This window comes from Natator depressus, chromosome 6, assembly GCF_965152275.1.
Source record: "Natator depressus isolate rNatDep1 chromosome 6, rNatDep2.hap1, whole genome shotgun sequence".
Taxonomy (NCBI): domain Eukaryota; kingdom Metazoa; phylum Chordata; order Testudines; family Cheloniidae; genus Natator; species Natator depressus.
The window spans coordinates 2,040,673-2,054,240 of record NC_134239.1 but is presented as its reverse complement, the minus strand read 5'-3'; the positions used below and the strand labels follow the sequence as shown (position 1 = coordinate 2,054,240).

Below are 13,568 nucleotides of genomic sequence, written 5' to 3'. Positions count from 1 at the left end.
CCCACGTGACTTCAACAAAGTCACTTTCCCCCTTTTCTGTGCCTCAGTTTCCCCTCTTTGCAAGACATGGCTTTAACTTAACCTTGTAGAGTCACTCCTTGGAGCAGGAGACCACGTTACTGCTCTTTGCCTCCAGCCAAGCCTCATTCCCACAATTCACCTCTCCCACAAACCATGTCGTTAACAGCCCCCCCCAGCCAATGTAACTCCCATCTGTCACCCAGCAAGCCCCCCTTTTCTCCCTCCCACCCTTTGTATATACGTGTCTCTCTATACACATATATTATATATATGTCTCAGTATTGTAATTATGTATACAGACATTTTGGGTTTGGCCATGAGGTCTTATTTAATGGGACAGACACTGGAATATAGACATACAGCCCGCCCGCTCCAATCCCTAGCCTCTCTTTTTATGCCACCCCCATCCTGGGCCGGAAGGGCAGAAAACCGGATGTTTACGTTTTACATCTCTCCTCTTTTTCCTTCCTTCTCCGTTCCTCCCCCCGCCCCTTTCTGTTGTTCGTGCCTCTTTCTCGGAGATTTTATTTTGTCGCTTTGTTTAAAAAGGTTAACAAAAAAAAAATATTGCAAACTTGGTGGAATACGCAGTGCTGTTCTTTGGGGGGTCATGGTTGTCTTGGGGGACAAGGCTCTCTGAGGATCGTTTGGGTTGTAGGTCTCAGAATCGTGGTCTCTTGGGGGGGTGTCACTGGATTGGGGGGTATAGTGCTCTGAGGGCCTCTGGGTTGCGGGTGATGGATCTTTGAGAATCATTGGCTCTTGGAGGGTCATTTGAGAATCATTGGCTGATTGGGGGTCATGGCTCTTTGAGGGCTGTTGGGTTGTGAGTCTGGCTCTGTGAAGGCTGGGTTGGGGGTCACAGTTCTTTGAGGGTCACTGGATTCTAGGTCTTTGGTCATTGGGTTCTTTGAGGGTCATTGGGTTGGGGGTCATGATGGTTGTTTGAAGGTCATTGGATTCTAAGTCTTTGAGGGTCATTGGTTCTTTTAGGGTCATTTCAGAATCCTTGGCTCATTGGGGGTCATGGCTCTTTGAGTCATTGGGTTGTCAGTCTGGCTCTTTGAGGGTCATTACCTTGTTGGGGGTTGTGGTTCTTTGAAGGCCCTTTATGTTTTAGATCTCCGAGAATCATTGGCTGATTGGGGATCGTGGCTCTTTGAAGGTCATTGGTTTGGGGGTCTTGGAGGATCTTTGGGTCTTTGAGGGTCATAGTTCTTTGAGAGTCCTTAGACTGTGGGTCTTAGTTCCTTGAAAGTCCTTTGGGGGTGTCACAGGTGAACAGGCTTGGTGCTCTTGAACAGCCGTGAATTGGGCCCTCTCCAGGGCGCGCGCATGCTAGGGTACGTCTCCTGGGCTTCACCACCTCCTTAGACCGACCTCAGATCCATCAGCACCCGTGTGCCACGCAGTGAGCTCCCCGCAGCGAGTCCACCTGAGTAGGACACCTTATGCACCCCCCCAAAGGGGCCGGGCACCCTAACTTCTGCAGTCAGCAGTGATTCCCAGCCAGGGGGGTACACCAGAAGGGTTTGTTAGGCATCTGGAACAGCGGAGAAACGTTCATCATTCGCACAGAGAGCAGGACATCACAGCAAAGTCCACCTTGGTCAGACCTAGAGCCCAGGGCTGCTCTCTGACTTCCTGAGACCCGTCCAGCAGCATGTGTCTCTGTCCCACGGCAGGCGCCCCAGCTCATGGCTTTGATTTCCAACTGGTCAGAACTGGCTGGCTTCCTGCCCAGGCCAGGCTCATCAGTTGCCAGGAAACAAATTGTCCGTTGGCTGGGCCCAGGCAGCTAGGGACACTCACACTTCGTCCTCTACGGGTCTCTGCAAAGACCAAATGCCCGTGTCCCACCACCTGGTTAATCATGCAGCACATGAGGGAAACAGAGACAGTATTCATACAAACCATGAAGAAACGACCCCCACTTCATCACAGAGTGTCAGTGGGTTCTGGTCCTCGGGTTGTTCTGGATCATTGGCTTGAGGGTTGCTGAGTTGTGAGTCTCAGTTCTTTTAGGGTTATGGTGTGAGGTTAGCGAGTGCCAGGACTCCTGGGTTCCAGCCCCAGCTCTGGGAGGGAAGTGGGGCTTAGTGGGTTGGAGCGGGGAGGGGAGGGCTGGGAACCAGGACTCCTGGGTTCTGTGGGCGGGGAGCAAGGTCTAGTGGGTTAGAGATCTTGACTGGGTGGACGAGCAGTGGCCACAAGGGGCCGGGCTGTGAATTATGGAAGGACAACGCCATGCAGTTCTGTGCTTGCGTAGGTTCGGAGAGGACGGTGGGGGACTGGGTCCCGTCCCCAAGGGTGGGGGCTTGGAACAGAAACGGTTGCCGCACCATTGTTGAAGGAGGTCAGAGCTAGAGTCTGGAGGGACAGATGGGGACAATCCTGCCCCAGGCAGGCATGGGCTACGTGGGCCTTGATGGAGCGTCTCCTTCTTTGCTGGTCTCCGTGGCACGAGATCTTCCTTTGGTGCGGGTGGGGATTGGCTGAAATGAACTGGGACGTTCTCAGACCTCAGAGCTGACCCCAACGCCTCGGTGCCACGCTAGGGGGTGCTGTGCTGCATGGAGCAGGGTGGGGGGCTCTGCAGGGGGCGCTCTCCCCTGGCAGTCAGTGCTCCTGCTCCCCTCTGCGCCCCCTGCTGGGAGAGGGTGGGGCTGGAGTAGCTGGGAGCTCCCCCCACAGCCAGCGCCCCCCCCTCCCCACAGCGCCCCTGCTGCTGGCTGGATGTGACCAAATGGTGAATTCACACGGCTGGTACCAGGGCCTGGATACGATAATTTTATTATTGTAAAGGCATCTTCACAGTGTAAATATTTGGCAAATATTTTGTCCCCATTTCCTAGTCACCCCAGACTACAAAGGCTTAATCCCGACCTGCAGCCCCTGCTAGCCTGCCCCTGGGTTCCCCATAGTTTATCCTGTATTTGATGGCAATGAATGTGGATTCCCTACCCCCTCCAGCTCACCTCCTTTCCCCGCTCCCTCTCTCCCTACTCCAAATCAATCAGGTCCCCCTGCACCATCTGGGCCTCTCCTGCTCTCTCCTCCCTCCACCTCACCCTCAGTTTCACAATCTCCTTCCCAAACTGCTGGTGAAGCCCCTCAAAGTCTGGCAATCCCACTGCTGACACCAATGGGCTGCACCGCGCAGCCCCCTCCTCCAGTGGTGTCACCCTGAGGGCCCCGCTGTCCCGGTACTGTCCCTCCAGCTCCGTCAACAGGACCCGCAGGTAGTCAAAGCTGGCCGTGCTCAGAGCCCGCACCCAGCCCTCCATGGAAGTCTGGTCTTCAGCAGCCATCTTGTAGGCCCGGTGGCCCAGCGGACCCTGAGGGTAGGAGATCTGGAAGGTGAAAGGCTCCGTGGCAGACTCCTGTAGCTCCACGGTGCAGCCTTCCAGGAGGATCAGCCCCAGCGGCTCGCGGTCCCCCTGCCGCTCCCAGTAAAAGAGCAGGTTCCCCCGCAGCTCGCACCAGCGGCGCTGGTAGCTGCTGCTGCGTTCGCTCTTCTTGTACAGCCGCCCCTGCCGGTCGGGGGGCGCCGCCATGCGGGAGTAGCCCAGGACGCTGCTTTCATGCAACTTCATGTGGCCGGGGACCTGGGAAGGGGGAGACAGGGAATGGGACCCGGGGCCTTTCCCCTCTAGGGGGCACCGGCCCCAGGGCAGGCGCTGGCTGGCTCAGGAGGGCAGGGAAGAGGAGATGGGGCCTTTCCCCTCCAGAGGGTGCCAGCCCCAAGGTGGAGACTTTACCTGCCTTCTCCTGTTTCTGTGATCAGCCGGATCCCCCGTTGTCCTGGAAGTCTGCTGCCCCTTTGGGGGGTGGGGGCTCCCCAGTTTTCCCTTCTCTCTCTGGGTCAGAGCAGGTGTCACTTTTAAGGTCCAGCTATTTGACCTTAATTGTCCCTTCAATCCAGCTATGAGCCCTGGACTCCTGTGTCCGCAGTGGGGGGTGCACCGGTGGCTATCCAGGGGTGCAGCCCCTCTGGGCCCCCTTCTTATCCCCGCCCTAGAGCACCTTACTGGGCATGGGAACAGAATAGCTAGAACAAGGAACTATAAGGAAGTTGCCTAGGCTGGAGTTCCCCTTGGTCCTAAGGAGATCCATGTTCCTGGGGGAATTGGGGGGGGGCAGGGAGACTGATTTGGGGGGCTGTCCCAGATTAGAGGGTGTCCCCCCCAAAAAAACCTAAGACCAGCCCCAGTTAAACACAAGGGTGGGGGGTCATACCACATCCTTAGCCCCAATTTGGGGGATCTGGCTGCCTCGGGTTGGGGGCCCCCACCTAGATGAGGGAGGTGTCCCCCAGGAAGGTGCGACTGCCACTGGAGAAATACAAGGGGGTTCCCAAAGTTTAAGCTCAGGGTAGTGGGGGATCCGGGGACCCCTTCTGGTTCCTTCCCTTGCTGGAAACGTGCCCCCCATTTCCCAGGGTCTGGGGATAAATTTGGGCGGGGGGGGTTTATACAGGGCCCCGCAAAATAGTCCTCTGGTGTTGATCCCGGCCTCTCCCTGGGAGTTTAATCCTGACCCGTGGGGGCTGAATAGCTGTCAGGGGGACCCACAGGTGTGACCCCAGGTGGGTTGGGGTTCACCCCCCCTTACAGGGGCATCCTTGGGGGTGCCCCGGGGTGAAAACGCCACCGGCCCTTCCCAGGGGCTTGCGTGCGTCGGGCTTGCGGGCGTCAGACCCGCGGGCAAGGGGGCAGGCAGGTCTCCGATCCTACGGCGGGGGCACAGGGGTTTTCTTGTGTGTATTTGGGGGGCCCCCTGACAAAATCAGGCGCGTGGGGGGGGCATGTGGGGGAGCAGCTTGTCCCAGCGGGGGGCAGAAGGGGTGGGGGGGTTGGGGTATGGGGTGGGGGGGAGTATCCCCCAGATGCTGTAATAGGGGGCTGGGGGGGTCTTGGGGACTAGGGGCTGCAGGGCCCCATAGTGGGGGGATGGGAGGTTCTGGGGGGTGCAGGGGGGGGACGTGGCCCCGTGCTGGGGGACGGGGGGGTGCAGGGGGGGGCCTATGGCAGGGGGATGGGCGGGAGTGAGGTCTCGGGGGGTGCATTTGGGGGGGCATTTCCCAGCCCTCCCCCCGGCGCCATGGGGGGGGGTCACGGGTCACCCTGGGGGGGGGGAAGAGGTCGGAGAAAACCGGGCGCTGCCCCTTTAAACGTTGCCATGACGCCGGCTCCCCATGGTAGCCAATGGGCTGAAGCCAGCGGCTGCCAGGAGCTGACGTCACTTCCTCTGCCTTCCCGCAAAATAGGCTCCTGCCCCTTTAAGTCCTGCCCTCACGCCAGCCCCGCCCACATCGCCGTCCGCGGGCGACGTCACTTCCGGCGAGGCCCTGTTGGGGGCGGGCCAAAGGTCCAGCTTCCGGGGGGCTCCGGCCCCAGCCAATGCGAGGAAACGGCGAGAAACGGGACCAACCCGGGGCGAGGGGCGGGGAGGGAGACGGCCCGTGGGTTACGTCACATCCGGGCCGGAAGGAGGGCGGGCTGACCCGGAAGCGGTTGTTGCGCGAGGCGCCCTGCGAGCTCCGGAGGCGGGTGAGCGGCGCAGCCGGCGGGGCGCTGATTTGCATATGCAGATGCGGGGGCTGTGGGGTCCCCAGGTGGGGGGCGCCTGTCAGGCCCTGGGGGGTGATTGGCGTATGCAAATGAGGGGGTGGGGCTGGGAGGGCGCAGTTCCCCCCTCCCCCCCGTTCCTATGGGGCCGCCCTCTTGCGGGGCGCCCCCCCCGGCGGGGGAGAGTAGGTTATTTGCATATGCAAATTAAGGCGTTCCAGGTGTCCCCTGATTGGGTTGTTGGGGGGGCTGAAATCGGGGGAGAGTCATTTGCATATGCAAATTAGGAAGCTGGGATGGGGGCTGCCCCTTAGATCTCCCCCCAGGGAGGATGGGGCTGTTCTTTGGCCCCCCCCGTGTCCCTCCTGGGGGGCCGAGCAGCGAACTGCCCCATGCGCCATGGGGGTCCCCGTCAGGGACAGGCAGGCTGGGAAGGGGGGGGGGCATCTGGAGGGGAGCTCATTTGCATATGCAAATGCATATTAGGGCTAGGCCAGAGTTTACTAGCCTGGACCCCCAGACAGGGCTGCAGGTCGAAATCGCTTCTTGCCGGTACTGCGGGCGTGGGAGGACACGTGGCCTCCCCCCGGGACCCTCCATGGGCCCCCGTCCCCTCCGACACCCCCGTTACCCGTCTAAAATTTTACAACTGCATCTGTTAAACAGGGGCTTTGGGCCCCTGGTGCCATCGAGGATCCAGCCGCACCCCGGAAGGAAAACCTCTCAAATGAAAGGAGGCCCGGAAGGACGATCGCCCCAGTTCCCCTTAACAGGCGATCCGCGCCCCCCTTGTGGCCCAGCTAAGCTTCTGCCGTCTTGCCTCTATCGAAGTTGCCAGGCACGAGGAAAGCAAAGACGCGGAGCCGTCTGGGTTCGATGGGGAAGGGGCGCAGAGCTGTGTGCGCCGTGGACACCTTGGCAGAACTCCAGCCCAGATTGTTTTATTATTTTCCTCAGCATGACCTACAGGAGGGGCGACCAAAATCAGCCTGGCAGAACGCGCCTGAGAACTGTCTCTGGGCGGAGAAGCAGTTGATCGAAATCACATTCTCTGATCTCTTGGGGCCAAATCCTGTTCCCACTGAGATCAAAAGGAGTTTTGCTGTTGAGTTCAATGGGAACAGGCTTTGACATCTGGAGAGGAAAGAACAAAACCACTCAAGCAAGGGCTATGTTGCTTATACCACCGGTATCAAAGGCTGCTGACTCATGTGAGAAAGTCAGCGGAGATCTGATCTTTCCCCATTGCAAGGGAGAAATCAGCCATCCATGAGGCTAGAGCAGTCTCTGTACCACATCCAACTCATAAGTCCATCTGCAAAGGATCAAGGAAATATGAAGGCTCCAGAGTACCTTAAAGTCCTCAGTCAGGATGCTCCCATTAGTAGATGTTCATAGTCCAGAGACTGGAGCTGGAAAGAGGCAAAATGGAGATGTTTCCAGGCCCGGGCGTTTTAGCTTCTGCCAAGTGCCCAGTAAAGGGAAATCTGTTCTTGCTGTGAAAGATGGTGTTTGGAGTCACGTGGGCAAGTCAGAGGTCCATCACCCCCACCCATCTTCTAGTTACACCGTTCACAACAAGTCCATTAAGTGTCGACAGGCGTTTTCCAGGGTCCATTGTGAGCAAAGAGTTCCTTAATGGGCCATTCAGCTGGACTTGTCCCTTCATGTGCTGGCTAAATACCTTGTGGGCATTACCACAGGAGCAAACATGTAGTGAACAGAGCGAATATTCATACCTTCAGATACCAAGGTGAATATATGCCATTTCTGTGCATGTAATCATAAGTACCAGCTGTTTCACCTACCTGACTATTCCCAAAAGAGATTCTGAATAGTCACACCACGTTCCTGAGACCCTCTGTGCCAGCCCCTCGCCCCACTGGAGTTTTGCTATCTGTTATGTAACAACAGAGATGCAGCCAGTGACACGACTCTGTTTAGCCTAAAAGGGCAAGGTTAATTTTGAGCTGTTTGGGTGTGACTGAGCCTTTAGTCCGGGAGGGCACACTGGCTGGCCCACATTCAGGGTAACGGGCTTCGGTAGTCCCAAGTCTTTCCGGTACCCCGTACCCACTAAAAATCTCTTGTCGGTACTGTGTACTGGAGCTTACCCCCCTACTTGCACTCCTGCCCACAGATAAGGGGCTTATCGGTGACCAGCTGGGGCGGGCGTGGCTGGGACAGCAGCCCCGGGTCATGTGGGGCCTGTTATCGTTTGGTTTCCTCTGCCAGGGCCTGGTGGGTTGGCGCAGGGTCTCTTGTGAGTTGTCGGTTTGTTACGGCAGGGTCCTGTTTAGCCAGCTCCCGCTATCGTTTGTTGTGAGTGGCGGTTTGTTATTGTAGGGTCTTTCGTTTGTTACCGTAGCACTCCGTGGGCCTCGGTTTGTTATTGTAGGGTGCCACTTTGGGATCGTCCCTTTATCGTAGGGTCTCTTCAGCGCTCCTCCCTGTCGGGCTGCAGGCGGACCCCAGGGCGGGGCAGTGAGGCCCGTCTTGGGGCTTGGCACTGGGGGACCCCCCCCTTTCTCACCCAGCTCTCCCCCCCGCAGGACCGTCAGGGGCCACCATGCCCAAGCGCAAGGTGACATTCGAGGATCAGGCCGAGGGGGATGAGGAGGAGGAGGAGCTGGCCATGCCCAAGAAGAAGGTGAGTTATGGGGATGGGGTGTGGGGGGGACCCTTGGGAGGGAGGGATCTCTGTGGGGTGGGGAGGCATGGGGGGGGAAGGGTCTCTATGGGGTAGGGGTGCAAAGAGGGTCCCTGTTGTGAGGATGGGGGCATGAGGGGGGTACCCAGAGGGCACAGAGTCCCTTTTGGGGGGATGGGAGTGCAGAGGCATCCAGTCGCTGGTGGAGGTAAGGGATCACTGGGGGAAAGGCGGGGGCCCCTGAGAGGGTAGACCGGGGTGGGTGGGAGTTGTGTTTGGGTGCCCCACTGGGGTGTCTTGGAGTGACTTGTGGGTGGTATCCGGGGGGTGGCTGTGTGTCGGGGTGATCTGGGGGGCTGTGTCTCAGGGTGACACGGGGATGGTATGGGCTGGGGGGGTCTGTGTGTCTGGGTGATCCAAAGGGGGTGATATCCAGGGCGGCTGTGTCTCGGGGTGATTCGGGGGAGTATATAGGGGGCTGTGTGTCGGGGTGACCCGGGTGGGGGTGCCGTTTCTCAGGGTGGCTGAGGGAACCTAACATCCCTTCCCACCGCAGCTGGCAGAGCCCGGCCTGGGGGCCAGCGGCCCAGGGAGCCGGTTCAAGGGTAAACACTCCCTGGACAGCGACGAGGAAGACGAGGATGAGGAGGGGGACGGCGGCCGGGCCAGTAAATACGACATCCTGGCGTCGGAGGACGTGGAGGGTGAGACCCTGGTCTGGCTGAGGGGGCAGGGATCCGGTGGGCAGGGGGCTTCGGGGGGAGTGTGCGATCCAGGGGAGAAGGGGGCTGGAGCGGGGGGAAAGGAGCGGAGACTAGGGGGTTGGGGGGTGATTCTGCAGAGCAGAAGGGGGGCTAATCTGGGGCTGGGCAGAGCAGGGAAATCGAGGAGACTGTGGCGGGCCTGACGGGCAGGGGGTCTCCCCGGGCAGGGCAGGAGTCGGCCACCATCGACTACGAAGACGGGGTGCGGATCACCCCCTTCAACCTGGAGGAGGAGATGGAGGAGGGGCACTTTGACTCGGAGGGGAACTACTTTCTGCGCCGCGAGGCGCTGATCCGGGACAACTGGCTGGACAACATCGACTGGGTGAGACTGGGGGGGATCCGGGGGAGGGGAAACCGAGGGGGGGGGGTTGGAATCAGGGAATAGAGGGGGGAGGAGCAGAGACGGGGCCGGGCGGGAGTGGGAGGAGAAGGGAGACGGGGTGGCTGGACCAGGACTGATCCCCACCCACCCCCAGGTGCGGATCAAAGAGCAGCCCCCCGGGAGCCGGCAGCCCCCCGGCGGAGATCAGGAGGAGGATGGGGAGCCCCCAGGGGGGCGCCCCCTGCTGGACAAACAGACCCTGCTGGAGGGGATGGTGGAGATGGTGCGGCCGGGGGAGACGGTGGCCCGGGCCATCCAGCGCCTGGGCAGCAAGGGCGGGGCCCGGGGCTCGCGCCCCCGCCGGGCCTGGGCCCGGGCCAAGGCCGAGGCCCCCGCCCCGCCGGAGGAGGGGGAGGTGCCGGGCTCACCCCAGAGGCGGGAGCAGCTGGAGCGGCTCTCGGGATTGGCTGACCAGATGGTGGGGCGGGGCGTCTACGAGATCTACCAGGAGACCCGCGAGAAGCTGGCGCTCCGGCTGCGGGCGCTGACCCAGCCCCCGCCTGCCCAGCCCCCCCCGGCCCTCGACATGTTTGCCGAGGACATCGACGAGGCCAGGCTGAGAACCCAGGCATCCGGTGAGACATTGGGGGGCTGCGGGTCTGGAGTGAGGGGCACCAGCAGATCTGGGGCTGGGCTAGCAGGGGCTGCGGGTCGGGAGTGAGGGACACCGGCGGGGCAGGGCTGTGAGTTGGGAGTGAGGGGCACTGGCAGGGCTGGGGGGGCAGGGCTGGGGTAGCAGGGGGCTGTGAGTTGGGAGTGAGGGGTGCTGGGGGCCAGGGCTGGGCTGGCAGGGGGCTGCGGGTTGGGAGTGAGGGGCACTGGCAGGGCTGTGGGGGGGGCGCTGGGCTAGCAGGGGCTGAGGTTCGGGAGTGAGGGACAGCGGTGGGGCAGGGCTGGGCTGGCAGGGGGCTGCGGGTCGGGAGTGAGGGGCTCTGGCGGGGCAGAGTTGGGGTAGCAGGGGCTGTGGGTCGGGAGTGAGGACGCTCTGACCCCCGGGTGTTGTCCAGCAGGGGGCGCTGAGGCAGGGCTGCCGTCCGAGGACGGGGAGGAGCCCCTGGCCGAGGTGATGTGGGAGTACAAATGGGAGAACACGAATGGGGCCGAGCTCTATGGGCCCTTCAGCAGCACCCAGATGCAGGTGAGACCCCAGTCCAGAGCCAGGGGTCCCCGCGTGCCCAGCTCCCTCCGCCCCCGAGGGGCCACGTCCCAGCGCCGGCCGCGGGGTCCCAGTTTACCCCGCCCCCGAGGGGCTGCATCCCAGCACCAGGCGAGGGGTCAATGGGTGCCCAGTCACGGCCCCACAGGGGCCACGTCCCAGCGCTGGGCGAGGGGTCCCCGGGTGCCCAGTCCCCTCCGCCCCCGAGGGGCCATGTCCCAGCGCCGGACGAGGGTCCTCATGTGCCCAGCCCCCCTCCCGCTCCAGAGGGGCTATGCCCCAGCGCTGGGCAAGGGGTTCCTGTGTACCCAGCCCCCACCTCCCCCCGCCCCGAGGGGCCGCGTCCCAGCGCCGAGCCCCGTGTAACCAGCTGCGTCTCTCCCCCGCAGGAGTGGGTGAACCAGGGCTATTTCAAGGAGGGCGTTTACTGCCGCAAGGCTGACAATTCGCAAGGCCAATTCTACAACTCGAAGCGGGTGGATTTTGACCTGTACACGTGATCCACGACCAGCCTGCGACCCCTCGAGCCGAGGGGGCTGGACTCGAGTCTGGGGGAGCCAGGGAGGGAGGCCGGGGTGCGTACGGGTTGGGGGAAGGTTAACCCCTAGCTTGTGGGGCGTGGATGTCACGTTGTCTTTATTTTTGGGGGGGATTAAAATATGTCTATGTCTTGTACTGTGCTGGTGCTGCCCCCTGCTGGCTGGTGTCTGAGTCAGCGGGCCTGGACAGCCCCTGGCAAATGGGGATTCTCCTGCCAGCCCCCGGGGTCAGGTCCTTGGTGTCCTGGATACATACATAGAGCCCGTGGCCTGGGTTGTTATGGTAGGGTCTCTCGGGAGAGGCAGGGCTGTTTGGGTCCGTTTGTTTTTGTAGGGTCTCCTGGCAGGGCTGATTTGTTACTGTTGGGTCTTAAGAACGCTATGAGTTGCGTGTGTCGCTTTGTTTTTGTAGGGTCTCTTGGGAGAAGCAGTGCTGTTTGGCTCAGTTTGTTTTTGTAGGGTCTCCTGGGAGAGGCAGGCTCCGTGTGTTGCTTGGTTTTTGTAGGGTCTCTTGTGTTGGCTGGCTTGTTACTGGAGGGTCTCATGAGAGCTAGGGCTCTTGTGCGTGTTTTGTTTTGTCATTGTAGGGTCTCCTGTGAGTACTGTTTTGTTTTTGTAGGGTCTCTATGAGCGCTTGAATACTAGGGCCTCTCTGTGTGTCATTTTGTTCTTGTAGGGTCTTACAAATGCTAGGACTGTGTGCTTCATAGAATCAGAGAAGATCAGGGTTGGAAGGGACCTCAGGTCGTCATCTAGTCCCACCCCCTGCTCAAAGCAGGACCACCCCCCAACTAAATCATCCCAGCCAGGGCTTTGTCAAGCTTTAATATTGGGGCAAGAGCAAATGTGGCTTTGTTTCTGTAGGGTCTTATATGTGGCAGGGTTGTGTGTTTTGGCTGTTGTTGTCGGGCCCTGACAAATGCTGCTTTGTTTTGATAGCGTCTCTCACAAGAATAAAGCCGTGTGTGGTGCCTTTGTTGTCATATGGCTCTTCTGTGTTATTGTCCGGTCTCCTAGTCTGTTGTTGCCATATCCGGGGCTGTGTGTGCCAGCTAATTACTGCTGGGTTCCCTGTGGGTGCGGGTTTGTTATTGTGGAATCTGGAGCCGTGTGCTGGTTTGTTGTTGTAGGGGCTTCCGTGTTGTTACAGGGTCACCTTGGCTGTTGTTGCAAGATCTGGGACTGTGTGCATGTCCGTCGATTATTGTGGGTTCAAAACCGTTCCCAGAGAGTCGTTATCAGTGGTTCACAGTCATGCTGGAAGGGAAATCGAATGGGGTCCCGCAGGGATCGGTTCTGGGTCCGGTTCTGGTCACGATCTTCATCAGTGATTTTGATAACGGCACAGAGAGTGCACTGATAAAGTTTGCGGACGATATCAAGCCGGGGGGTTGCAAGTGCTTTGGAGGACAGGATGAAAATTCAAAATGCTCTGGACAAACTGGAGAAATGGTCTGACGTAAATAGGATGAAATTCAATAAGGACAAATGCAGAGTCCCCCACTTAGGTGGGAACAATCAGTTGCACACACACAATGGGCAAGGACGGCCTAGGAAGGAGAGCTGCGGACAGGGATCTGGGGGTCACAGTGGATCACAAGCTAAATATGAGTCAACAGTGTAACGCTGTTGCAAAAAAAAGGCAACATCCTTCTGGGATGTGTTGTAAGCAGGACACCAGAAGTAATTCTTCCTCTTTACTCCGCTCTGATACGGGATCAGCTGGAGTATCGGTCCGGTTCTGGCCACCACGTTTCAGGAAGGATGTGGACAAATTGGAGAAAATCCAGAGAAGTGTAACAGAAATGATGAAAGGTCTAGAAACCATGAGCTGGGAGGGAAGATTGAAAACACGGGGTTTGTTTAGTCTGGAGAAGAGAAGACGGAGAGGGGACGTGAGAACAGGTTTCCAGTAGGTAAAAGGTTGTTCCAAGGAGGAGGGAGAAGAATTGTTCTCGTTAACCTCTCAGGACAGGACAAGAAGCCATGGGCTTAAATTGCAGCAAGGGCGGTTTAGGTTGGACATTCGGACAAACTTCCTGTCGGGGGGGGTGAAGCCCTGGAATCAATTGCCCAGGGAGGTTGTGGAATCTCCTCCATTGGGGATTTTTAAGAGCAGGTTGGACAAACCCCTGTCAGGGACGGTCTAGAGCAGCGTTTCTCAAACTGGGGTCTGCGGACCCCACTCATCAACTCCTCCCCCTCCGTCCCTCACTTAGGAGCCACTGCCAGAGGGATGTGCACCCAAACCCCCTCCCGCACCCCAAACCCCTTCCCAGAGCCTGCACCCCGCACCCCCTCCCGCACCCCAAACCCCTTCCAGAGCCTGCACCCCGCACCCCCTCCTGCACCCAAACTTCCTGCCCCAGCCTGGTGAAAGTGACTGAGGAAGGGGGAGAGCGAGCGATGGAGGGAGGGGGGATGGGGACCAGAACTTACCACTGTGGCTAAACGACAGAGGAAAAGAGAAGTTAGAGGCAAAC

The 13,568-nt window shown here is 59.5% G+C and overlaps 2 protein-coding genes across 8 annotated transcripts; one reads left to right on the top strand and one right to left on the bottom strand.

Moving 5' to 3' along the window:
- Positions 1 to 3,023: 3,023 nt before the first annotated feature.
- On the bottom strand, positions 3,024 to 4,111 carry LOC141988471 (sesquipedalian-1-like). Its single transcript, XM_074954271.1, has 2 exons — positions 3,783 to 4,111; positions 3,024 to 3,629 (listed from the first exon to the last, which is right to left on the bottom strand). Exon 2 carries the CDS (start codon positions 3,615 to 3,617, stop codon positions 3,024 to 3,026), a length of 594 nt encoding a protein of 197 aa, XP_074810372.1. The 5' UTR covers positions 3,618 to 3,629; positions 3,783 to 4,111.
- Positions 4,112 to 5,472: 1,361 nt separating this feature from the next.
- Positions 5,473 to 13,311, top strand: CD2BP2 (CD2 cytoplasmic tail binding protein 2). 7 transcript variants are annotated; one of them, XM_074956738.1, is made up of 7 exons: positions 5,473 to 5,573; positions 8,144 to 8,241; positions 8,798 to 8,945; positions 9,178 to 9,330; positions 9,485 to 9,965; positions 10,398 to 10,528; positions 10,936 to 13,311. In XM_074956738.1, the coding sequence occupies exons 2-7, from the start codon at positions 8,204 to 8,206 to the stop codon at positions 11,044 to 11,046; spliced, it is 1,062 nt and encodes a 353-aa protein (XP_074812839.1). In that variant the 5' UTR covers positions 5,473 to 5,573; positions 8,144 to 8,203; the 3' UTR covers positions 11,047 to 13,311. The 7 variants fall into 7 exon arrangements, with proteins under 7 accessions (XP_074812839.1, XP_074812838.1, XP_074812835.1 ...); XM_074956737.1 differs by having other exon boundaries at positions 5,479 to 5,573; positions 9,173 to 9,330; positions 10,401 to 10,528; XM_074956734.1 differs by having other exon boundaries at positions 5,479 to 5,573; positions 9,173 to 9,330.
- Positions 13,312 to 13,568: the final 257 nt, after the last annotated feature.